This window comes from Sphaeramia orbicularis, chromosome 7 (genome assembly GCF_902148855.1).
Source record: "Sphaeramia orbicularis chromosome 7, fSphaOr1.1, whole genome shotgun sequence".
Taxonomy (NCBI): domain Eukaryota; kingdom Metazoa; phylum Chordata; class Actinopteri; order Kurtiformes; family Apogonidae; genus Sphaeramia; species Sphaeramia orbicularis.
Genome location: NC_043963.1, coordinates 12,809,019 through 12,834,263, shown reverse-complemented (window position 1 = coordinate 12,834,263; position 25,245 = coordinate 12,809,019). Strand labels below are relative to the sequence as shown.

General features: G+C 33.5%; 1 protein-coding gene across 1 annotated transcript; it reads right to left on the bottom strand.

Annotated features, from left to right (window-relative positions):
- Positions 1-221: 221 nt before the first annotated feature.
- On the bottom strand, positions 222-24,608 carry edn3b (endothelin 3b). The gene is made up of 4 exons (XM_030137957.1): positions 24,195-24,608; positions 23,842-24,079; positions 11,288-11,437; positions 222-1,496 (listed from the first exon to the last, which is right to left on the bottom strand). The coding sequence occupies exons 1-4, from the start codon at positions 24,265-24,267 to the stop codon at positions 1,442-1,444; spliced, it is 516 nt and encodes a 171-aa protein (XP_029993817.1). The 5' UTR covers positions 24,268-24,608; the 3' UTR covers positions 222-1,441.
- Between the last annotated feature and the right edge of the window lie 637 nt (positions 24,609-25,245).

Genomic DNA, 25,245 nt, shown 5'->3' with positions numbered 1-25,245 from the left:
AAACCTTTATTCGGGTTTAACATTTCAATATAAACAGAAGAGAAAATACTTTAGTTCCGAATTAATTTCTTCTGGAAAAATAAATCAGATTTAAAAAAACATCTTGTAACCGTACCCACTGACAGTCTTGTAGTGTCACTGGAAAGGCCTCTGGTGAATGAAATCCTTCCCCCTGGAGGATTATCTGTGTATTGCATGTGTATAATTGTATACATCAGGTATTTCAAGACAAAAAAAATATCACACTTATCATGTAGAGGGCTTCAAAACTCATGTATCAAATATGATATGTTCAGCGTTATAGGGTTAAGAACTAGTCTGACTGTGGGGAACACTTTCAGGTCATGGTACACTAATTAAAACATAATTATAAAAATTAAATTCTGTTTCTGCAATTGAATGCCCACAAGTCTTACACGCTGAACCTTCAAGACTGGACAAGTTGACTGTTTTCGGTTGCTTCATTTAGTTTAAGGGCATATATAGACAGTCTGATCATGTTCCAGTTCACACCTCTGCATTAAAAGTCCTCATGTAACCAATCCAATGCCACATTAGATGTTGTTTGCAATGTTATGCATATTTTTGACACTTTTCTGAAGTCCCAATGATCTGATCGAGCTCAGACTTGTCTGAACTCAGGATGTATTTATCCAATTTTGTAACCCCATTAATAGACGTTTCAGGTTTAGATTTGACACAAACGATCACATGCATCGTGTACATAGTTAGTCTGTCGATTATATTTTACTTACAAAATGCTACATGTGCTCAAATAATTGGTGTAAATGAGCTGTCAAAAGTGTGTGCGCTTACCTTTATGACTTTAATTTAATAAACAAAAGCAATAATAGTATACCCCGTACCACAGATAGTGAAAAGTGTGTGTCTTTATCTGCTTGAAGACAACACATTTCATCATGCCTCGCTCCTACTCTCCATGTCTTTCCACGGCTCCTTTATACACTCCTAGACTTTGACAGAAACGTGCCGGTTGGTCCGTTAAAAGTCAGATACATGCTCGTCATTGTTTCGGAAAACATTCAGAATCAGGTATAGTCCGCAACACGCAGTAACTGAGTATGAATACAAAGGGTTTGCCTGATTAAGCCTGTCAGAAGCAAAGTCATTGACTATTATATGGCAGTGAAAGTAATCCTCATGCTGCGTTCAGGGGGGGAACAACAGAGTGATAGCCTCCAGGGATCTGTATCAAATTTGCTGAAGAGCTCTTGGAACCACCTGGCCTGATGGAACTTGCTCCAAGAATTATGATGGTGAGGAATGTCGGCAATGTCGAACTCCAAAGATCTTTCCTTGAATGTGAGAGTACCTGGGGCGAGTATGCCAATCGGAGAGTGAAGTAGCCAAAGAGGAAGGGGGGGGGGGGGGGGTCCGTTAACCCGCGAAAAGAAGCAGAAGGCCAAGAAGCAGAAGACCGTCATCCTGGACCAAGGACTCTGTGGAGACTCCTGGATGGAGGACTCTGCAGCGGCCTTCGAAGAGAACATTAAACATTAATCATAGTCATTTCATACTGGATTTCCAAACAATGGATTTCTTTCTACTTAATGTTTCTTTTTTTTTTTCCGTCTCTGCAACGCTTCACTCATTTTATTGTCTATATCTATGACCTGGCAGAATATAGGACTGCTCAGTAAGGATCCCCACAGAACTTCAACAAGTAAAACACATTTTATATAAGGTATTAAATTTTGACGAGACTAATAAAAGTATTTTTATGACGGGATGCCGACAAAGGCCCTTATTTTAACAATATGACTGAAAACAACACTAAAGGTAAGAGTTCCACATTTAGTAAACGGGTCTGATCAAGTGAAAGTGAACATCAACTTGACAAAGTAAATTTGCACACATTATTTATCAAGTGGGCTCATTTTTTAGCTAAAGATCTAAAGATAGTTACGTCACAACATTTGCACATACACTGCTAAAATCCAAGTGTATTTTTCTCATTTCTAGTCAAAATATCTCACCACACTTAAATTAACACAAATCACCCAAAGAGTAACTTTTCAGTGAGATATAAGAACTTATTTTTAGACAATAGATCTGGAAAATCTTATTTCAAGAAGTCTTACCCAGATAATTTTCACTTTTTCCTTTGGTAGATTTTTTTGCTTGAATAAAGCAAAAAAAATCTTGAATTAAGCAGGTGGTAGAAATTATAAAAAAAAACAAAACCCACACACATCTTGAATTAAGCAAAAAAAATCTGCCAATGGAAAAAGGGAAAATGATCTTGGTAAGACTTCTTGAAATAAGATTTTCCAGATCTATTGTCTAAAAATAAGTTCTTATTTCTCACTGAAAAGTTCCTCTTTAGGTGATTATGTCTTATTTTAAATGAGATGAGATATTTGACTAGAATATAAACTAGTGTATAAAAATACACTTGGTAAGATTTAGATTTTTGCAGTGAACAAGTAAAACACATTTTATATAAGGTATTACATTTGACAAGACTAATGAAAGTATTTTTATGACAGGATGCCGACAAAGGCCTTTATTTAACAATATGACCGAAAACAACACTACAAGTAAAAGGAAGTGAACATCAACGTGAAAAAGTACATTTGCACACATTATTTATCAAGTGGGCTCATTTTTTAGTTAAAGATCTTTATTATTATGGAACTGCACTGCAAAAAATACAAACCTTTCCAGGTGTATGTTTCTCATTTCTAGTCAAAATATCTCATCACACTTAAAATAAGACATAATCACCTAAAGAGTAACTTTTCAGTGAGATATAAGAACTGATTTTTAGACAATAGATCTGGAAAATCTTATTTCAATAAATCTTACCAAGATTATTTTCACTTGTTCCATTGGCAGATTTTTTTGCTTGAATTAAGCAACAACAACAACAACAAAAAAAAGTTGAATTTAGCTAAAAAAAAAAAAAAATCTGCCAATGGAACAAGTGAAAATTATCTTAGTAAGATTTCTTAACATAAGATTTTCAAGATCTATTATCTAAAAATAAGTTCTTATATCTCACTGAAAAGTTACTGTTTAGGTGACTATGTCTTATTTTAAGTGTGATGAGATATTTTGATGAGAAATGAGAAAAATACACTCAGTAATATTTTGATTTTATATAAAGTATTAAATTTTGACAACACTAATAAAAGTATTTTTATGACAGGATGCTGACAAAGGCCCTTATTTTAACAATATGACTAAAAACAACACCACAGGTAAGAGTTCCACATTTAGTAAAATGGTTTCTCATTTCTAGTCAAAATATCTCATCACAATTAAAATAAGACAAAATCACCTAAAGAGGAACTTTTCAGTGAGATATAAGAACTTATTTTTAGACAATAGATCTGGAAAATCTTATTTCAAGAAATCTTACCCAGATAATTTTCACTTGTTCCATTGGCAGATTTTTTTGCTTGAATTAAGCCAAAAAAAAAAAAAAAAATCAAACACCCATATTTTTCTTGACTTCAGGGTGACTTAAATCTTATGATTATTACTGTATGAACTTTCTCTGATCAGATTTCACTAATATTGTGACGTTTCCTTGATTTTCCTTCTGTTTATGAGATTTGCTCAGTATTTTTTATCAGTTCTTCTATGAAAAACTGCTTTTTTGTTCCATGTATTATTAAGTAAATGCAGTTTATAAGGGGGAAAAAAGTAGTTTGGAAAAAGACTGATTTTTCCTCTGTGGGGCTTCAGATGAAACCTTTGTTGAACAGAGCAGAGAAGGAACAGCATGGGACATGGATGATCAATTTAAGACATAAAGGTAACAGCAGGAGCTCTGAAAACTGAACTTTTTCGTCAGTTTTTAGACGAAAAATCCAGATTTTCTCTGGAGTTTGGCCTAAATTGAATCTGATGACTTTTTCATCTTTCTCTCAGATTTCACTAATATTGTAAGGGCATTTCCTTGATTTCCCTTCTCTTCAGGTGTTTTTTATTTATTTATTTATTTATTTATTTTTTATATAATATCTACCACTTGCTTAATTCAAGATTTTTTTTTTGCTTAATTCAAGCAAAAAAATCTGCCGATGGAACAAGTGAAAATGATCTTGATAAGATTTATTGAAATAAGATTTTCAAGATCTATTGCCTAAAAATAAGTTCTTATATCTCAGTGAAAAGTTCCTCTTTAGGTGATTATGTCTTATTTTAAGTGTGATGAGATATTTGGACTAGAAATGAGAAAAATACACTTGGTAAGATTTAGATTTTTTGCAGTATTATCCTTTTTAAAATACCACTTGTAGAAAAAATAATTGATTGTACTTTTTTACACCATAGCCATGCCTCAGACATAAAAATATAGCTCAAATTTTACACATAAAATTATATCTAAAATATTTGAAAATGTATTCAATTTGTCACATTTAAAAAGAAATGACTATTTATTTGTAATTTACCTATATCAGTATGGACCACCACAAGTTGTAAATAACACTGTGTTAATATTAAATACATTAAATAAAGCATTATAATTGTAGACTTTTCAATATTTTAATTCAAAATGTATAATTATCTACAGTAATGCATCATATTCTATGAGATCATATGTTTGTAGTGTTGGTGTTATGTGAGAACCATGTACTTCTCAACTTTCATGAGCTCAGAAAAACATTCCGTTTCAGGTCTATAATGGTGCATTTTCCAACAAATCCAAGATGGTTTTTGAGGAATTTACTACATTTAAGACAGGGGAGATGTTTCTAAAACCATAATGAAACACGTCATCCTTTAGAAATTAATACAATTGTATGGAGCCGATTCGGGGCCATAAGTTTTGTACATGAAAAAATAAAATTTGAAACTCAAAATTTAAGTTTTGATCTTGAATTTTGAAAAATACAACAATGTATTCCAATTAAAAATAAGTGTATGAAAAGTTTTTTCAGGTTAAATATAATTTTGATTCACTTCAGTAATTTTTTTGAATAAATTATCTATTTTTATTTTTTTCACTTTCATATATACATTTTTTTTTATAAATTTGAGGTTTGATTTTTTTTCAGTTGCATGTTTTATCTTTTCTGGTTCAGATCTTATATTTTTTACGGTTTCAAATCTTATTTTTTCAGATTCAGATCTTTTGTTTTGCTTTCAAATCTTTTTTTTCGCTTGTTCAACTTTTGGTCCTGATGTGGCATGGAGGGCGTGGCCTCAACTGAGAGGGGCGTGGAATCATGAGTGACAGCTTAACAAAAAACTTAGGGACCCTCCCCGCTCATGTTGCCTTCAGGGAACGTAGGAACTAAAATAAATTTAGACTCAACCATTTATATACACTATATTCACGTCACTGGTGGTGAAAAAACTCATGCCAGTGACAAACCTACATTTAAAAAGCTGTTTCAGACAGTACTGAGCACCATTTGCGGTATAAGAGTAATAAATGATGCCAGATTGTGCAGATAAACAGCCACTCATTAAATACATGATATTTCTGATTTCTGATGCAGATTAATCCATCATCATGATTAATCTGATTAAAAATTTTTACACAATTAGCCCATCTGCAGAATGACTCTGAACATCTCTGCCAATGCATTTGAGTCACACTGGACATTCCGAATATATCTGAATGCAATGCAGAAGACTCAGGTTCAATTCCCAATCAGAGAAGCTTTTTTTTTTCCTAAAGATTTTCAAACAGGGCGTGTTATGTCCTCCAATAACACACTAAGGTAGAATTTTGAATTTCAGAGTATTTCTATGACTGACCCTGGGGTGCCGTTAAGGGGGGGGGGGTAAACATGATAAATTCATGGGGCCCAGCATTTATGGGGGGGCCCCATAGAGCAGTGGAGGGGGGGGGGTCCAGTGGATACAGGTTAGAACACAGGTGTCAAACATGCAGCCCGGGGGCCAAATCTGGCCCTCCAAAGGGTCCAATCTGGCCCGCGGGATGAATTTGTGAAATGCAAAAATTACACTGAAGATATTAACAATCAATGGAGTCAAAATCATTTTAATTCAGGTTCCACATACAGACACATACAGTCCGATTAAATTCCAAGTGGGTCAGACCAGTAAAATATTATCACAATAACCTACAAATAATGACAACCCCAAATTTTCTCTTTCTCTATTTTGGTGTGAAAAAAGTAAAATTACATGAGAATGTTTACATTACCAAACTATACTTTTACAAAAAATGTGAATAACCTGAACAAATATGAACAAATGGAAATGTCTTAAGAAAAATAAATGCAATTTTACCAATATTCTGCCTGTTACTAAATGTTTTGTGCGATTGTAACGAACGTGTGTAAATGATAAACTGATAAACAGAGATGGAATATTGTTAAAATTGCACTTGTTTTTCTTAAGATAATTCAAGTTTTTCATGTTCTTCAGATTTTTAAGGAAACTTTGTAGATGTAAACCTGATCATAATATAATTTAACTTTTTCTACTGTTATTTTACTGGTCTGGCCCACTGGAGATCAAATTGGGGAGAATGTGGCCCCTGAACTAAAATGAGTTTGACAGCCCTGGGTTAGAAGAAGTGAAAATTTCGTGCAAGGTCCACTGTATAGTAGAGGAATAGAAGTCGGGAGTCGCACGTTGAAAGAATGTAAAGTTTCATTTTCATTTTGCAACAGCGTAAGTTACGTCAGTTATGGATCGCACTCCTCCTTTATGAAGGGCACGGTGTAATTTCTTGGGGGGGATGGTAGGGATCAACCCTCCCTCTGGTTTTTACATCCCTACTTCTGCTCAATGAATTTCATCCTTGGGGGGACCAACCAACTGAAATAACAGGCAGGTTGTAACAGTTTTCTTCCACCTACAGGGTGGGGAAGCAAAATTTACAATGAACATTTAGTTGTTTTTTCTCAGCAGGCACTACGTCAATTGTTTTGAAACCAAACATATATTGATGTCATAATCATACCTAACACTATTATCCATACCTTTTCACAAACTTTTGCCCATATGAGTAATCAGGAAAGCAAACGTCAAAGAGTGTGTGATTTGCTGAATGCACTCGTCACACCAAAGGAGATTTCAAAAATAGTTGGAGTGTCCATAAAGACTGTTTATAATGGAAAGAAGAGAATGACTATGAGCAAAACTATTACGAGAAAGTCTGGAAGATACTATTAAAGAAGAATGGGAGAAGTTGTCACCCGAATATTTGAGGAACACTTGCGCAAGTTTCAGGAAGCGTGTGAAGGCAGTTATTGAGAAAGAAGGAGGACACATAGAATAAAAACATTTTCCATTATGTCAATTTTCTTGTGGCAAATAAATTCTCATGACTTTCAATAAACTAACTGGTCATACACTGTCTTCCAATCCCTGCCTCAAAATATTGTAAATTTTGCTTCCCCACCCTGTATATCCTACATTACTGGCACTAACGTTCACCTGAACCAAACTGTTGGCAGTCTAAGAATTCGCGAATGTCTTCATGCACTGGGGCGCTGTAAAGGGGGGTAAACGTGACAAATTCATGGGGCCCAGCCTTTGTGTGTCCAGTGGATACAGGTTAGAACAGGGGTCTCAAACTCATTTTCTTTCAGAGGCCACATTCAGCCCAATTTGATCTCCAGTGGGCCGGACCGGTAAAATAATAGCATAACCCCTTTAGCCCTATCAGCCCGCTGGTGGGCTGAAAAAATTATATTAATATTCATCTACTATAAAAATATAATAAATCAGGACAATGGATGTTTATTTTCAACTTTTGCTCAAAGCTTAGACCCTAATATTAATAAAAGTACATCAAAAGTGTATTTTAGTGCAAACTTTAATGTTCAAACATGATTTTTAATCTTTGTGGGGTGAAATATACGCTATTAAAAATCTCCGACACGAACAATTAATTTATGCATATCATCGGCAATCCAGCCGAAAAAAAAACAGGCGAGGATAAAAAATTCTAATTTCTCTTTTAGTTTGTTACTGTTTACTCAGGCATAGTAATAGATACAATATTTTAGACAATGGGAATAGATTCTGTGAGGTCTCTAAATGTCCATAGACACCAAGAACATCCATATGAACCTTATTATTATAAGTATTATAAGTAATTCTTCATTTACTTTGGGTATGTCTTTTTAGGCGTTTTTCCCCTGAAAATATGGTCAGGGTTAAACAGGATGATAACCTATAAATAAATGACAACTCCATGAAAGTACTTACTTTTATAAACTATCCCAAAAAAAAAAAGTGAATAACCTAAAAAAACCTGAAATTTAAATTAAAAAATTAAGAAAATTTAGTGCAATTTTAACATTATTATGCCTCAACTTATCATTTCTACATGTGCCTTATGGATCGGATCCACAAAGACACTAAGCACTGAGTAACAGGCAGAAAATTGTTAAAAATGTTATATGCCATTATTTTAATGGTGTGGCCCGTTTGAGATCAAATTGGGCTGAATGTGGCCCCTGAACTAAAATGAGTTTGACACCCCTGCTAGAAACAATGACAACTCCAAATTTTTGTCTTTGTTTTAGTGCAAAAAAATCCCATTAAATTATGAAAATACTTACTTTTCTAAACTATCCAAACAAAAAAGATGTGAATAACCTGAAAAAAAACTGAAATTTCTTAAGAAAAATAAGTGCAATTTTAACAATTTTATGCCTCATCTTGTCATTGATACATGTTCATTATGGATCGAATCTACAAAGACACTAAACACTGAGTAACAGGCAGAAAATAGTTAAAATTGTGCTTAATTTTCTTTAGACATTTCAGGTTGTTCATATTTGTTCAGGTAATTCACATTTTATTGTTACAGGATAGTTTGTAAATATAAACATTTTCATAATTTAATGTTATTTTTTGCACTAAAACAAAGACAAAAATTGAAGTTTGTATTATTTGTAGACATAATGTAAATTTTTTTTTTACTTCAAACCGAGAAGAAAATATGGAGTCATTATTTTTTGTAGGTTATTCTGCTATTATTATTTGACTGTAGATCATATTGGTCTGTATGTGGAACCTGAACTAAAATGAGTTTGACACCCCTGCTAGAAACAATGACAACTCCAAATTTTTGTCTTTGTTTTAGTGCAAAAAAATCCCATTAAATTATGAAAATACTTACTTTTATAAACTATCCAAACAAAAAAGATGTGAATAACCTGAAAAAAACTGAAATTTCTTAAGAAAAATAAGTGCAATTTTAACAATTTTATGCCTCATCTTGTCATTGATACATGTTCATTATGGATCGAATCTACAAAGACACTAAACACTGAGTAACAGGCAGAAAATAGTTAAAATTGTGCTTAATTTTCTTTAGACATTTCAGGTTATTCATATTTGTTCAGGTAATTCACATTTTATTGTTACAGGATAGTTTGTAAATATAAATATTTTCAGAATTTAATGTTATTTTTTGCACTAAAACAAAGACAAAAAATTGAAGTTGGTATTATTTGTAGACATAATGTAATTTTTTTTTTACTTCAAACCGAGAAGAAAATATGGAGTCATTATGTTTTGTAGGTTATTCTGCTATTATTATTTGACTGTAGATCATATTGGTCTGTATGTGGAACCTGAACTAAAATGAGTTTGACACCCCTGCTAGAAACAATGACAACTCCAAATTTTTGTCTTTGTTTTAGTGCAAAAAAATCCCATTAAATTATGAAAATACTTACTTTTATAAACTATCCAAACAAAAAAGATGTGAATAACCTGAAAAAAACTGAAATTTCTTAAGAAAATAAGTGCAATTTTAACAATTTTATGCCTCATCTTGTCATTGATACATGTTCATTATGGATCGAATCTACAAAGACACTAAACACTGAGTAACAGGCAGAAAATAGTTAAAATTGTGCTTAATTTTCTTTAGACATTTCAGGTTATTCATATTTGTTCAGGTAATTCACATTTTATTGTTACAGGATAGTTTGTAAATATAAATATTTTCAGAATTTAATGGGATTTTTTTGCACTAAAACAAAGACAAAAAATTGAAGTTGGTATTATTTGTAGACATAATGTAATTTTTTTTTTACTTCAAACCGAGAAGAAAATATGGAGTCATTATTTTTTGTAGGTTATTCTGCTATTATTATTTGACTGTAGATCATATTGGTCTGTATGTGGAACCTGAACTAAAATGAGTTTGACACCCCTGCTAGAAACAATGACAACTCCAAATTTTTGTCTTTGTTTTAGTGCAAAAAAATCCCATTAAATTATGAAAATACTTACTTCTCTAAACTATCCAAACAAAAAAGATGTGAATAATCTGAAAAAAACTGAAATTTCTTAAGAAAAATAAGTGCAATTTTAACAATATTATGCCTCATCTTGTCATTGATACATGTTCATTATGGATCGGATCTACAAAGACACTAAACACTGAGTAACAGGCAGAAAATTGTTAAAATTGTGCTTAACTTTCTGTAGACATTTCAGGTTGTTCCTATTTGTTCAGGTAATTCACATTTTATTGTTACAGGATAGTTTGTAAATATAAATATTTTCAGAATTTAATGTTATTTTTTGCACTAAAACAAAGACAAAAATTGAAGTTTGTATTATTTGTAGACATAATGTAAATTTTTTTTTTACTTCAAACCGAGAAGAACATATGGAGTCATTATGTTTTGTAGGTTATTCTGCTATTATTATTTGACTGTAGATCATATTGGTCTGTATGTGGAACCTGAACTAAAATGAGTTCCACAGCCTTGACTGTGGAATTTTTTCACTTTGCAAATTCACCCCATGGGCTGGATTGGAACCTTGTTTGAGATCCTTGGGTTAGAAATTGTGAAAATTTCATGTAAGATCCGCTGTATAATAGAGGAATAAAGTTGGACGTTAAAAGTGTGTTAAGTGTCACTATCGTTTCACGCCTGCATTAGTTACGTTAGTTATGGACCGCACCCCCATGTATATAACTGCCCCCCCCCCCCCCACATTCTGACAAAAAAACAAAACAAAACAAAACAAACCCCATCACCACCACCTCTGTTTTTTTGACAAATCACACCCAGAATTGGTAGCGGCGCCCCAGGAGTGACCTATAAAGGGTTAAGTTCAGTACTTAAGTAAAAGCTCCTCTGTTGCCTCCTCCTCAGCCCCTCTGAGCTTGTCAACAACGTTTCGTGTCAAAAACCTACCAGAAGTACAAGATGAATTTGTGGAACATTTTACTGTATGCTTTCAAATTTGTGTGCATTCAACTGAAACATACGTCAGACTCAGACTAAAGTGTGGGCACGCTTCAAAATAGTTTAAATACACAGTGCAGCTTTGACAAGAAGAAAACTGAACTGACCTTGACAGACAAAAATCAGTGCACTCTGGGTCTGCGTCGACCACAGCACAGAGGCAGCGCTGACTCTTCGCCCTCTCATTTTGCCTCCCTACAGCTCGTCTGATCCGCTGGGATCCCTGGTAGCTCGACATTCCATAGGGCACCGTACGTCTGGGAAGGCACAAACAAAACAGGACACTTCAGAAATATATGAGGGGGTGGGAGCTTTACAGAGAGAACTGGGAAAATACACTGCAGGTTATTTAGTTCTTACCAAGATTTAAAAAAAAAAAAAAAAGGATTTACAAGTGTTTTAAAGGGGACATACTTTGCTAAACCCACTTTTATCAGTCTGTGGTTCATTTATTTGTGTGTTTGGACCCTAATACAGGGTGAGTCAGAAAAAACGCTCTTTCCATTTAAAGAAATTGTACTGCTAAAACGGAAACACTGATTTTTCTTTTGACCATACAGTCATATTGATGTGGTTACTGAGCATGTCTGGTGATGTAGTCATAGATTTATTGCGTTGCATAAGAGAGAGAAGGTCCATTGTTTATTGGGCACTGAAATACCTGCCAACACAATGTATGCCACAGTGAACAAACTTGAAATTGACAACAATTACAGGAGTCGGGGCTTTGCTTTCACACTCAGGACATAGGCCTACATGACAGTGCCCAGGGAGTTTTCATCATGGCAAGACCACAGCGATTGCAGGTATTATTTCCTCATCGAGTTGTCTGTTTGGGTCAGGAGAGAGAGTGGCCACCTAGATCCCCGGACTTGACCCCCCTTGATTTTTTCTTATGGGGGTATCTTAAAAACCGTGTGTATCAGACTGTTCCACAAACTCTTCAGGAACTCCGAAATCGCATCACGGCTGAAATCCAAGCCCTACGACGAACACAAATGGCGAGAAGAGCTGTGTTAGAGATGCGACAACGAGCACAGATTTGCATCAATCTGAATGGTAGCCAGGTTGAAGGTCGTGCCGGACGACTTCGTTGAGACAAAACATTTTGATGGCGAGTAAACATGCTGTAATGGTTGACAATTTCAATTTCATTCACGGTGGCATAAACTGTGTTGGCAGATATTTCAGTGCACAATAAACAATGGACATTCCCTCTGTTATGCTATGCCATAAATCAATGATTCAATCGCCAGACATGCTCAATAACCACATCAATATGACTGTATGATCAAAAGAAAAATAAGCATTTCCATTTCAGTGGTACAATTTCTTTAAATGAAAAGAGTGTTTTTTCTGACTCACCCTGTAGTTCATAAAGTTTGAATTTGAACCCTCCAGGTGCTACAAAGCTATCTTTATATTCATTCCAGCAAAAATCAAGTGGATTTCTACAACCTGTTTTAATTCCTTCTTCATTTGTGACGTTTATACACAACATTTGCACATACACTGCAAAAATCCAAATCTTACCAAGTGTATTTTTCTCATTTCTAGTGAAAATATCTCATTACACTTAAAATAAGACATAATCACCTAAAGAGTAACTTTTCAGTGAGATATAAGAACTTATTTTTAGACAATACATCTGGAAAATCTTATTACCTCCGCCAAGGAGGTTATGTTTTTGCCAGGGTTTGTTTGTCTGTCTGTCTGTCTGTCTGTCTGTCTGTCTGTCTGTTTGTTTGTTTGTTTGTTTGTTTGTCTGTCCGTTAGTGTGCAACATAACTCAAAAAGTTATGGACAGATTTGGATGAAATTTTCAGGGTTTGTTGGAAATGGGATAAGGAAGAAATGATTAAATTTTGGTGGTGATCGGGGGTGGGGGGGCCACATGGGGGGGCCACTGATCAGCCTTGACGGAGGTCTGCGCTCTCCGAGTGCTTCTAGTTTCAAGAAAAATTACCAAGATAATTTTCACTTGTTCCATTGGCAGATGTTTTGCTTGAATTAAGCAAAAAAAATCTTGTTTTAAGAATTGACTAATTGACTAATTGACTAGAAATGAGAAAATTACACTTGGTAAGATTTGGATTTTTGCAGTGTACCAAGATAAAAAAAAAACAAACAAAAACAAGACAAAACTTAGATTTAAAAGTGTTAGATAATTTATCTGGTTTTAAAGGGGTCATATTTATCTAAACCCACTTTTGTTAGTCGTTGGTTCATTTATTTGTGTATTTGGACCCTAATAGATCAAAAAGTTTGAATTTGAACCCTAATTTGTTACGTTTATAACTTGTTATGTCACGACATTTGCACATACACTGCTAAAATCCAAGTGTATTTTTCTCATTTCTAGTCAAAATATCTCACCACACTTAAAATAACACAAATCACCAAAAGAGTAACTTTTCAGTGAGATATAAGAACTTATTTTTAGACAATAGATCTGGAAAATCTTATTTCAAGAAATCTTACCAAGATAATTTTCACTTGTTCCATTGGCAGATTTTTTTGCTGAAGTCAAGATTTTTTTTTTTTTTTTTTTTTGCTTGAATTAAGCAAAAAAAAAATAAAAAATCTGCCAATGGAACAATAAATAATTAAGATGTTCAAGATCTATTGTCTAAAAATAAGCTCTTATATTTCACTGAAAAGTTGCTCTTTAGGTGATTATGCCTTATTTTAAGTGTGAGATATTTTGACTAGAAATGAGAAAAATACATTTGGTAAGATTTGGATTTTTGCAGTGTACCAAGATAAAAAACAAAACAAAACTTAGATTTAGAAGTGTTAGATAATTTATCTTGTTTTAACGGGGTCATATTTTGCTAAACCCACTTTTATTAGTCTTTGGTTCATTTATTAATTTGTTACGTTTATAACTTGTTACGTCACGACATTTGCACATACACTGTAAAAATCCAAGTCTTACCAAGTGTATTTTTGTCATTTCTCATTAAAATATCTCATCACACTTAAAATAAGACATAATCGTCTAAGAGGAACTTTTCAGTGAGATATATGAACTTATTTTTAGACAATAGAACTTGAAAATCTTATTTCAAGAAATCTTACCAAGATAATTTTCATTTGTTCCATTGGCCAATTTTTTGCTTGAATTAAGCAAAAAAAAAAAAAAATCTTAAATTAAGCAAAAGTACAACAGAATATGCCATAATTGTTTATCAGCAGCAGCGCTTGTAGTTAAAAACTGAAATTATGTCCAAACGACCTAAAATGTTCAGTTGTTGGTTGTATTAAGGAACACAAGTGGTTCAACAACCTGGAGGGGGCGGGGTTATGTTCATTTAAAGGGCCAGCGCTCAAAACCACCTCCTCATGTCATTAGTCAGAACTAGGGTTGAAGATGGACCTGTGGACTTGAATGGACTCTACGCACAGCCTCACTACTTCCTGAACTTCAGGTGGGTCCTGTCTTTCATTTTTGGACACACTGATTAATCCAGGTGTGTCTGCTACTTCATGTTGTGACTACTGATTAATTAGGCACACCTGGATTAATCAGTGTGTCCAATAATGAAAGACAGGAAATAAAGGACTCACCTGAAGTTCAGGAAGTAGTAAGGCTGTGCGTAGAGTCCATTCATGAAGAATTCAGACCCAAGCAGAGCATTTACAGTTTATATAGATCACAGGGAAATGTTTGAAAATTGTTAATTCCATTTTAAAAAAAAAGCAAAACATCACTCCTTTAAGAGTTAATTTCTTATCAATCTTAACTCAAGAAATTTCGTCAAGTGAAATTATCTTGCTGCATGGACAGATATTTAATTTGTTTTAAGTACTTTTTTCCTCATATTTAGTGTTTTTATCTTGTACTTAGACACCCCTTTTTTTAAAGTGTATTCTTTAATATTATTATTTTTGCAGCCGCACAGCATTGACTGAGGAAAACGGCATGATAATACCTGTGAATTTCATTTCTTTTTATTCATTTCATGTGCTCTTATCATCATATGCTGTTGTAAAAGGTGATATGTCAAACAGGAATCATCTGCTCCTCTTGTCACTTTATCCATTTTTAATGTTTACCAGTCAAGGGTCTTCATGTGTAAATATGTTCATTCCCAGAACTTTTTTTTTTTTTCCTTTCACAAGACTATCTAAAGACTTTTACTGTCTTTTTACTACCAGACCATTGATCGACTTTCACTGAAATATCAATATCCATGTCAGTGGAACAATTTCCCCCAACCACTTCAATCAACAATTACATTAATCTAATTCCAAAAATACATTATTCTAAGGATTCTACCCAGTGAACAATTAAGATTTATCATATATTTTGCTTGTATTGTTTCTATCTTATAAGATTCTATCCATTTAAGTTGCTTTTTTTCTTCTTTTTTCCTCTCTTATGCGATATTGATGCCTATATTGATTGATTGATTGCTCTTTTTTTTCAAGCATACAAATGGCCAGGACACTCTTGAAAAAGAGATTCTTAATCTCAATGAGGTTTTCCTGGTTAAATAAAGTTAAAAAAAAAAACACAAAAAGAATGTAATGTATGTACATTAACCCCCCAATTCATAATCATATATTGCTTTAGCTGCTTCCTCTCAGTAAACGTAAAGTGTATAGCACATTATAATATTGTTATAATCAATATATCAGTACCCACTTTGATTGTTAATAATGATCCCACATGTACTATCTTCTACATTAAATATGTTACTGTCATCGTTATTACCATCATTTATATTCATATTTTATGACAGATGTTTTTATCACTTATTATTTGAGTTCTTCTCTGTGATTTTTATGATTTTTTTTTGACAAGGAGTTATTTGTATGTTCCACTTTTGCTTCTAACATCTCCTGCATGTTGTGCTAAATTTAAAGAAATGCCCTGTAATTGTAGATAAAATGCAAATAATCTATACTACACCAAACTCAGCATACACCTCCTGTTGTAGCTATAGCCAGAGGGAATAGAAAATGGAAAACAGCCACAGAAATCGACTCGTATAAACCTGAATTCTGGCTTCCATAGATCACGTCTGACTGTTCGAACCTGCAGCTGCCATCTGGATACCACCGCTCACACAAGAGTGTCAGGTTGGCAATACTTGACTTTTTTCCATTTACTCCTCTCCCTCCTTCTTCTTCTTCTTCTTCTTCTTCTTCATCTTCTCTCAGTAGCACTTTGAGATTCCGCCGAATGAAAAGTGCTTTAATAAATGCCATTTTTTTTATTGTTATTCTTTCATTTATTTTTGGACGATCAATAGACGAGTTAATCTTAAGTATTTGTGGCTTTAGGAGCAGAGAGCCTAAAGGGCAAAACAGGAAGCACAGTCTGTTCCAAAACACTTTAACATATCCAGGTAGGATTTGTGCACAGCTTGACACGCACCGACCCGACTGTGAAAGCAAATTCTACAGCGAAAATCTATCTGTGAGGTCCGCTTCCTAAAGACAATATGTGTGTTTTTCTTTTTCTGGCTGTCTCCTAAAAGTGTCTGATGCCAAAAGGAATGTCTCTTCTACTGTATACTTACATAACATTGTACTGAACTTGAGGTAGTTTAACCTCCTAAGACCCACCTATGGGTTTTCTGTCCATATTTGTGGACAAGAGTTTCACAACTTTATACAAAAAAAAAGAAAAGAAAACTGTCCACCACAAAGGACATTCCATAAAAATTAAACAAAAAAAACTGTATCTGAAAAAACTGTCGCATCATGATGTTTCCAATGCAGGCACTTATTTAATAAAAAAAAACAAAAAACAAAAAAACAAATGTAACACTTTATAATAAGTGCACACTATGAAGCATTAGTTAAGCATTAACAAATACTTAATTCATCATTTATAAAGCATATTTTTGACATGAATACTCATTAATATATGGTTTATAAGCACAGTTATAAAAGTTTAACTCATTATTAATAAACCTATTAGTTAAGCATTAACAAATACTGAATTCATCATTTATAAAGCATATTTTTGACATGAACACTCATTAATATATGGTTTATAAGCACAGTTATAAAAGTTTAACTCATTATTAATAAACACATTAGTTAAGCATTAACAAATACTGAATTCATCATTTATAAAGCATATTTCTGACATGAACATTCATTAATATATGGTTTATAAGCACAGTTATAAAAGTTTAACTCATTATTAATAAACACATTAGTTAAGCATTAACAAATACTGAATTCATCATTTATAAAGCATATTTTTGACATGAACACTCATTAATATATGGTTTATAAGTACAGTTATAAAAGTTTAACTCATTATTAATAAACACATTAGTTAAGCATTAACAAATACTGAATTCATCATTTATAAAATATATTTCTGACATGAATACTCATTAGTATATGGTTTATAAGCACAGTTATAATGGTTTTACTCATCATTAATAAGCTCATCTACAATCTGCTCAATGATTGAATTTTCAAACTTTATAAATTACAGATTCAGCATTTTAAACATTTAGTATTGCATCACTTACAAACCAGTTATGATGTGCATTTATGCTCGCACATACACTATTCAGATATGTACTAATGGTTAGTGAATATGTTAGTGGGTATTTTATACTGACTCATACATTTATTTTCTGATAGATGTCCTATAAACAGTTATTAATACAGGAATTCATTATTTCAGGTAGTTATAAAGCACTTACTACTCATAATTAAGTATATGGTGTGAGCTCATCTAAAGTGTGGACGATCTATGACATATAAAGTATTTACAAATGAGATTTAAAGGTTGGCAATATCTAAAGACTCACAAAAGTCTCAGTTATTCTAACAAAGGAAAGACAAAGCACATGGGATTATTAAAACAAACTGCATGATTGAATGACGAATGATTATGATAATGAATGATGAGTAAAATAACTGTGCTTATAAACCATATTCTAATGCAGGGGTGTCAAACTCATTTTAGTTCAGGGGCCACATCTAGCCTATTATGATATAAAGTGGGCCGGACCAGTAAAATAATATAAACAATAGGATAAGAACTTTTGAGTGAAAAAAGTAAATTCCTTAAAATGAAAAATCCACTTAAATATGCTTAAATATCCTACAAGACACGCAAAAATACACTTAATTATGCTAAAAAATCCTACAATACGCGCAAAAATATAAAATTCCGTAATTAAAATGTTTGCATCTACAAATTGTACTTGAACATAACATGAACAAATATGAACAACCTGAAAATTCTTTAGTAAAATAAGTGCACTGTTAACAATATTACGTCTTAGTTTATCATTTATACACATGAATCACAACTTAGAGATCACAGTGGATCTACAAATACACCAAACATTAAATAACAGGGAGAATATTATTAAAATTCCATATATTTCTCTTAAGACATTTCAGATATTCACTTTTTTTTTTTGTAAAGGACTAGTCTATAAATGTGAACATTTTTGTGTAATTTTACATTTTTTACACTAAAGCAAAGAGACAAATTTGCAATTTTCATTATTTATAGTTTATTATGATAGTATTTTACTGGTCTGATCCACTTTAGAATTAATTGACCTAAAATTATTTTAACATCCTTGATTGTTAATATTTACAGTGTAATTTTTGTATTTCACAAATTCATCCCACAGGCCAGATTCAACCCTTTGGCGGCCGGATTTGGCCCCCGGGCCGCATGTTTGACACACCTGTACTAATGAGTATTCATGTCAGAAATATGCTTTATAAATGATTAATTCAGTATTTATTAATGCTTAACTAATGTACTTATTAATGATGAGTAAAACATTAATAACTGTGCTTATAAACCATATACTAATGAATATTCATGTCAGAAATATGCTTTATAAATAATGAATTCAGTATTTGTTAATGCTTAACTAATGCTTCATAGTGTGTACTTATTATAAAGTGTTACCAAAACAAAAAAAGCAGGTACTTTGCTGACATTTCCTGGGTCTCTGGACATTAATTGTGTTTGTGGAGAAGTCAGAGGAAAAAAAAAAGGGGTTTCAGGTTATTCATAGCCACTGAAAACTGTATTCCGAGAAGCGGCTTTAGGGGATATAATGAAAGTGCACCTCAGGGCAGCATGCTGGAGCCTTTTTTTTTATTATCAAAATGAGGTTTTTCTTATTCAACCCACTTTTTGGCAGCGGTTGTCACCTCTGTGATGCAACGTTGCCTAAAATGTAAGCTTACACTCCTGAAAAAAAATGACTGATTTTTATGTCATGGTTATTCCACAACTCCAGTAACTATAAAAATGTCAATTTGTCCCAACTTGCTAAGCAGTAATAAAGTGTACTGTTTACCTGAAACAGCCAACAGCAGTTTTGGCACCAGAAAACAGAAGAAGAAAGAATGCGCTACAACTGTCTTGCCAAGGGTTTTAATATATAGTTTAAATGTGGTGAAGCAAACCACCTCCTCGAAATCAGAACATGCTGCAAATGATATTTTAAGGCATTGATGTAAATGAAACATATCATTAAATGTAAACATGAAGTGTGAATTTGGTAAAATGCTAGTTGAGTATGTTGTAGTAGTACTTGTTCCGGACATGGTTAAATCAAACCGAACTCTGGACTGAGTCACATCTGCTGTTTTCAGTAATAACACCTTCATTCCCAACCCACTGTTACACTTGACAGCTTCAAATTTACAGATTAAAGCCTACCAACCGCTGCTCATCTGATAAGTATCATTTCAGCTGCTGGCTTTGATTATAACATGTCAACGAGCGACAGAAACATCACACAGACACTTTTATCCACATTTACCGAGCAGGATCGTGTTTCATTGTGCTTTTCTGCAAGTGTTTGACGCTGCATGCTGTGCATTTAATATGTATTTTACTATTAATTCATGTCACATTGGAAATGCAGTCATTTGAATAGGATCTGTACTATTGAAAAAGAACAAAAAAACAAACAAACCAAAAAAAGCGCCTCCAGTCACTAATTCACACCTTTGAGTTTATTTTCCTGAGCCAAAGGTGGAGCATTAACTTTAATAGCTGAATCGTAAATAGACTGGCTTTAGGCTATAACTTTTCAAATCAGCAGGTGAAAGTGAAAATTAAATATCTATTGAAATATTAAAGACAACCTTTGGCTTTAGATAGTATCATCTATATCAAGGGTGTCAAACTCATAGTTCAGGGTAATTTGAAGTGGGTCGGACCAGTAAATAATACCATAATAACCTGTAAATGATATAAACTCCAAAGTTATCTCTATGTTTTAGAGTGAAAAAAGTAGAATTACATGATGAAAGTCTTTACATCTACAAACTATCCTTTAAAAAATGTGAATAACATGAACAACCTAAAATTTAAAGTAGCATACGTGTAATTTTAACAATATTCTGCCTCAGTTTATCATTTACACATGTGCATTACAACTTACAGATCACAGTGGATCTACAAATACACAAAACATTTAGTAACAGGCACAATATTGGTAAAATTGCACATACTATTCCATGCTTTGTAGCATTTTTTATACTTTTCATTTATGTATAAAAGCCCTGTTTGATAACATTAAGCAACATTGTATGATCGTCATATACCCAGTGAAAACTCCAATAAAAACTGGAATTCCCAAAAAAAAAAAAAAATTGCACATACTTCTCCAAAGACATTTCAGGTTGTTCATATTTGTTCAGGTTATTCACATTTTTTGTGAAACGATAGCTTATAAATGTAAACATTTTCAAGTAGTTCTACACTTTACACATAATAATAATAATAATAATAATAATAATAATAATAATAATAATAATAATAATAGCTTTTATTCATATAGCACTTTTAAAAACTGAGTTTACAAAGTGCTTTGACAGACAAAGCAGAAGGGCACAACAGCAGGATACAACTGGAAAAAAAAAAAAAAAAAGATGCAGCAAACTCTAATCGTATCCCCTAAAACAGCCTCTTGGAATACAGTTTTCAGTGACTATGAATGACCCGAAACCCTTTTTTTTTTTCCTGACTTCTCCACAAACACAGTTAACCTCCTGAGACCCAGGAAATGTCAGCAAAGTCCATGCTTTTTTTGTTTTTTTATTAAATAAGTGCCTATAATGGAAACACCACAATGCGACAGTTTTTTCAGATGCAGTTTTTTAACATTTTTATGGAATGTCCTTTGTGGTGGACAGTTTTCTTTTTCTTTTGTATAAAGTTGTGAAACTCTTGTCCACAAATGTGGACAGAAAACCAATAGCTGGGTCTAAGGAGGTTAAGTAGGAGTAGTTAATACAAACACTCATGTTCCTGGATTGTACGACACACACACACACACACACATTGTTCACATTGCACTATATCCTTTGCCCAGACTTTCATAACACAACAGTCTCCTTTGAACTGACTCATCGTGGAAATTTAAAATTGTGTTTTTACTAATTTTGTAGTACTGTTGTAATACTAGTACTATTGTTTAATACTTTACTATTGTGTAGTACTTAGTGTTTACTATATAACTTGTTTTTAACTTGTTTTTAATACTGCCTTTGGGATGATTAAAGTATCTATCTATCTATCTATCTATCTATCTATCTATCTATCTATCTATCTATCTATCTATCTATCTATCTATCTATCTATCTATCTATCACACCTATTATTGCTTCCGATGATGCACGTTTCATACAATTAAACATATTTTTCTTGTTTTGTACAGTAGTAAATTTGCTGCACAGAACAATTCATCACCACGTTTCTGTTTACATCTGTCACTGAAGGACCACGACAAACATTTTTCATTCCACTTTCAATTCACATTTTAACATAAAAATACAAAAAAAAAAAAAAAAAAAAAATAATAATAATAATAATCTGCTAAATGTCTCTTTGTGGAACCTTTATTTAACTGTTCAGCAAAGAGGAGCAACGTGGTGATGCATTCTTGGCAGAAAAAAAGGAAAATTGTTATAAATAATAGGGATAAAAGATGCTGTTCTTACTGTTTTTCTCTTTGTCTCGTTTGACTCATCTATCTATCTATCTATCTATCTATCTATCTATCTATCTATCTATCTATCTATCTATCTATCTATCTATCTATCTATCTATCTATATGGGTCAAAACATGGTAATGTCCCGTCTGAGAGCAAACTTAAATTGATTGCCATTCCAACATTTATTTCAACATAAAATAATTCTTTGTTTTAGATAATCCCTTATGGTCCGACTAAAGCAAAAATGAATTTAAAGGTAAAAATATGGGTCATTTAGCAACACTAATCTGTCAAATTGTCTGTGAAATGTCCCGTCAGAGAGATTTCGAATACCATGTTTTGACCCCTATCTATCTATCTATCTATCTATCTATCTATCTATCTATCTATCTATCTATCTATCTATCTATCTATCTATCTATCTATCTATCTATCTATCTATCTATCTATCTATCTATCTATCTATCTATCTATCTATCTATCTATCTATCTATGAAACTAAAACACAGAAAACAACACAACACAATAAAAGGCAAACTCAAAATCATGACACTCCGAATAAATTATGCTAGTATTTTACTGATCGGACCCACTTGAGACACTTTTAAGATCGAATTGGACCTAAACTTAAATGACTTTAACATCCCTTCAGTGTCATTTTTGCATTTCTTAACCCTTTCATGCATAGGTCACTACAGTGGACAGTTCTTCTCCAGCTTTTCTCTTGCATATTCATGGGATTTGTTGTTTTAGTTCCATATCAGCCAACACAGTGGACACTAGTATCTCATACCCTGACATTCATCCCATTACTGTAACTTTACTGATCTTAATAAACATGATCTGCAGTAACATGTTTTAGTGTAAATCAATTGTTATTTGTTAGACAAGAAGTTTTTTTTTGTTTTTTTTTCATATTATCTCCATGAAGTGAGTAATTACTAGCATTAGAATATGTTAAAATGTTAGCAGACATTAGACTAACAGCCTTAAAAATGTTTTTATTTCATTGTTTTTAATTCATTTCTGATATTGGGTTTTAAATTGGGTTTTTCTTTACTTCAAAAATTAAATGCATGGATATTTTTAGAATTCCATAGAAAAGAAACTCGATCGCATTGTTTTTTTGGTTTTTGTTTTTTTTTATGCCTAAGGAGGAATAAAAACACAGAAGAAAAAAAAATCTTGGCTAAGGTTCTCACAATTCATGCATAAAAGGGTTAAATTCATCCCACGGCCGAATTGTACAACGTGTCCGGCCGGTTTTGGCCCGTGGACCATATGTTTGACATCCCCTGCTCTATACTATACGTTAAACTACTTGAAACACAACGATCAAATGAGGACAGAGGATTAAAACAGGCACTACTCATGCATTGACCTGCACGTCTCTGTTGTGGAACTGGGACCCTCCAGGCCTGGTTTGTTTCACTGGGGCTTGTTAATACTTGAACCATGTCTGGCGCCTCAGGGGAACAATTCCAGGGAGTGAATAAGGTGTACTTTCTAAACTATTCCACTTGATTTGTGCTAAGCAAAGAGATGACAACCTGTATTTGCAACGGGTTATAATTGGCACTGTAACTTCCAACCTAAACAGAACAAGTTAGTGCGTAAAAGTTTGGATCATTACGCAACAGTAGCCTAGTAGCGATATTTGGATGCGCGTAAAAAAAAAAATTGATTGAAAAGGTCTTACTCAGGTGTATTGATCCAGATGATGTCCAAGTGGCAGTAGTAGACACACTCTCTATCCATGTAGGAATAGCAGGTGCAGCGCTTTGGTCTGGATTTTGTCTCCATTGTTTTAGACCACTGTAAACCCGCAGATCCCCCGAAGCCAAAACCCCTGCTGCCACTGCTGCTGCTGCTGCTGCTGTCGGACACAACTCCTGCTTTGACCTCGGAAATGGCCCCTGCATCGCACCTCAAAACACCTTTTTTATTGCATGGAGACAGATATAAACACATGAAACAAATAAGTAAATAAAAAAAAAAAAAGTCGGAGTGAAAGTTGGATGCGTCGTGCGTCCTGCATGCGTAAAAACCCACCTTGCAGAAGCATTAAAGCCAGTATTCTGAAACGCATCATTCTTTTTCCGTGGATGGATGGTGTCCTCGCCATTTCAGATAATCCCAAAATGAATCATAGCCTGATAGGGATGGAGCGCACTTCTTGAATTAAATTAATCTCCCACAAGCATCGAGCGGAAATCCATTAACTTCTGTGCAGATGTCCGTGCGCAGCTCATCTCACTCAGTCCACGCGTCAAATAACGGATCCGAAGGTGTTTATCACGCAGCCTGGTTTATATTTACGACAGCCACGCCACAAATCCTACCTGTTGCAGATTCACACACTGATATACCAACTCCTTATTCCTTCATAGAACTTGGCTGCAGCTGCAAAGGGTGCGTTACAAGGATGAGTGTGTGTGGAGGAAGGGAAGAAGAAACCCAGTCATGTCCGAGTCAGTCCGACTTCTACAGGACACACTGGGAGATGAGGAGGTTGGAGAGACCCGGGGTCACGCCCACTCCCCCCCCTCCGGTAGATGCTCATGTGTCTGTGCTGATGAATGGCACCTGAAGTAATGGAGGAGATCATTGTGCAATGGAAGCAAGTTGTGGAATGTACTCAGATACTTGTAATCTGTGCTTGAAGGTTTACTGTGTGTCCAACTTGATATTTTATTCATTAATATGCGGCAATATTTACTTTAATAAGGTAAATATTCTAGCTTTTACTCCTTACATGTTACTATATTGGTCAGTAATTTTTACCTCTGCCAGGAGGTATTGGGATCACTTTGCTTTGTGTGTTTGTTTCTTTGCATGTGTGTTTGTTTGTTTGTTTGTTTGTGTGTTTGCATGTTTGTTTGTTTGTTTGTTTGTTAGCAACTTTGAATGAAATCTTTATTTTGAGCATGTAAACTGTGAAACCAAAACAAGAATCAACCAACAAAATATAAGTGCTGGTTCAAAAAGGATTGATAAGCAAACAAACAACTAAATAAATAAATAAATAAAAATATAAATAAAACAAATGAAATGAAATTATACATGCTCGAAAAGGAGTAGGAAGAAGTAAAAACTTATGTCC

Bases quoted from the DNA above. Each gene is read 5' to 3' on its own strand.
- edn3b (XM_030137957.1), bottom strand. From the start codon at position 24,267: ATGGCGAGGACACCATCCATCCACGGAAAAAGAATGATGCGTTTCAGA. The intron at 24,080-24,194 runs GTGGGTTTTTAC...GCAATAAAAAAG, and splicing joins GGCTTTAATGCTTCTGCAAG to GTGTTTTGAGGTGCGATGCA. The intron at 11,438-23,841 runs GTAAGACCTTTT...GTGCCTTCCCAG, and splicing joins ATCTGGATCAATACACCTGA to ACGTACGGTGCCCTATGGAA.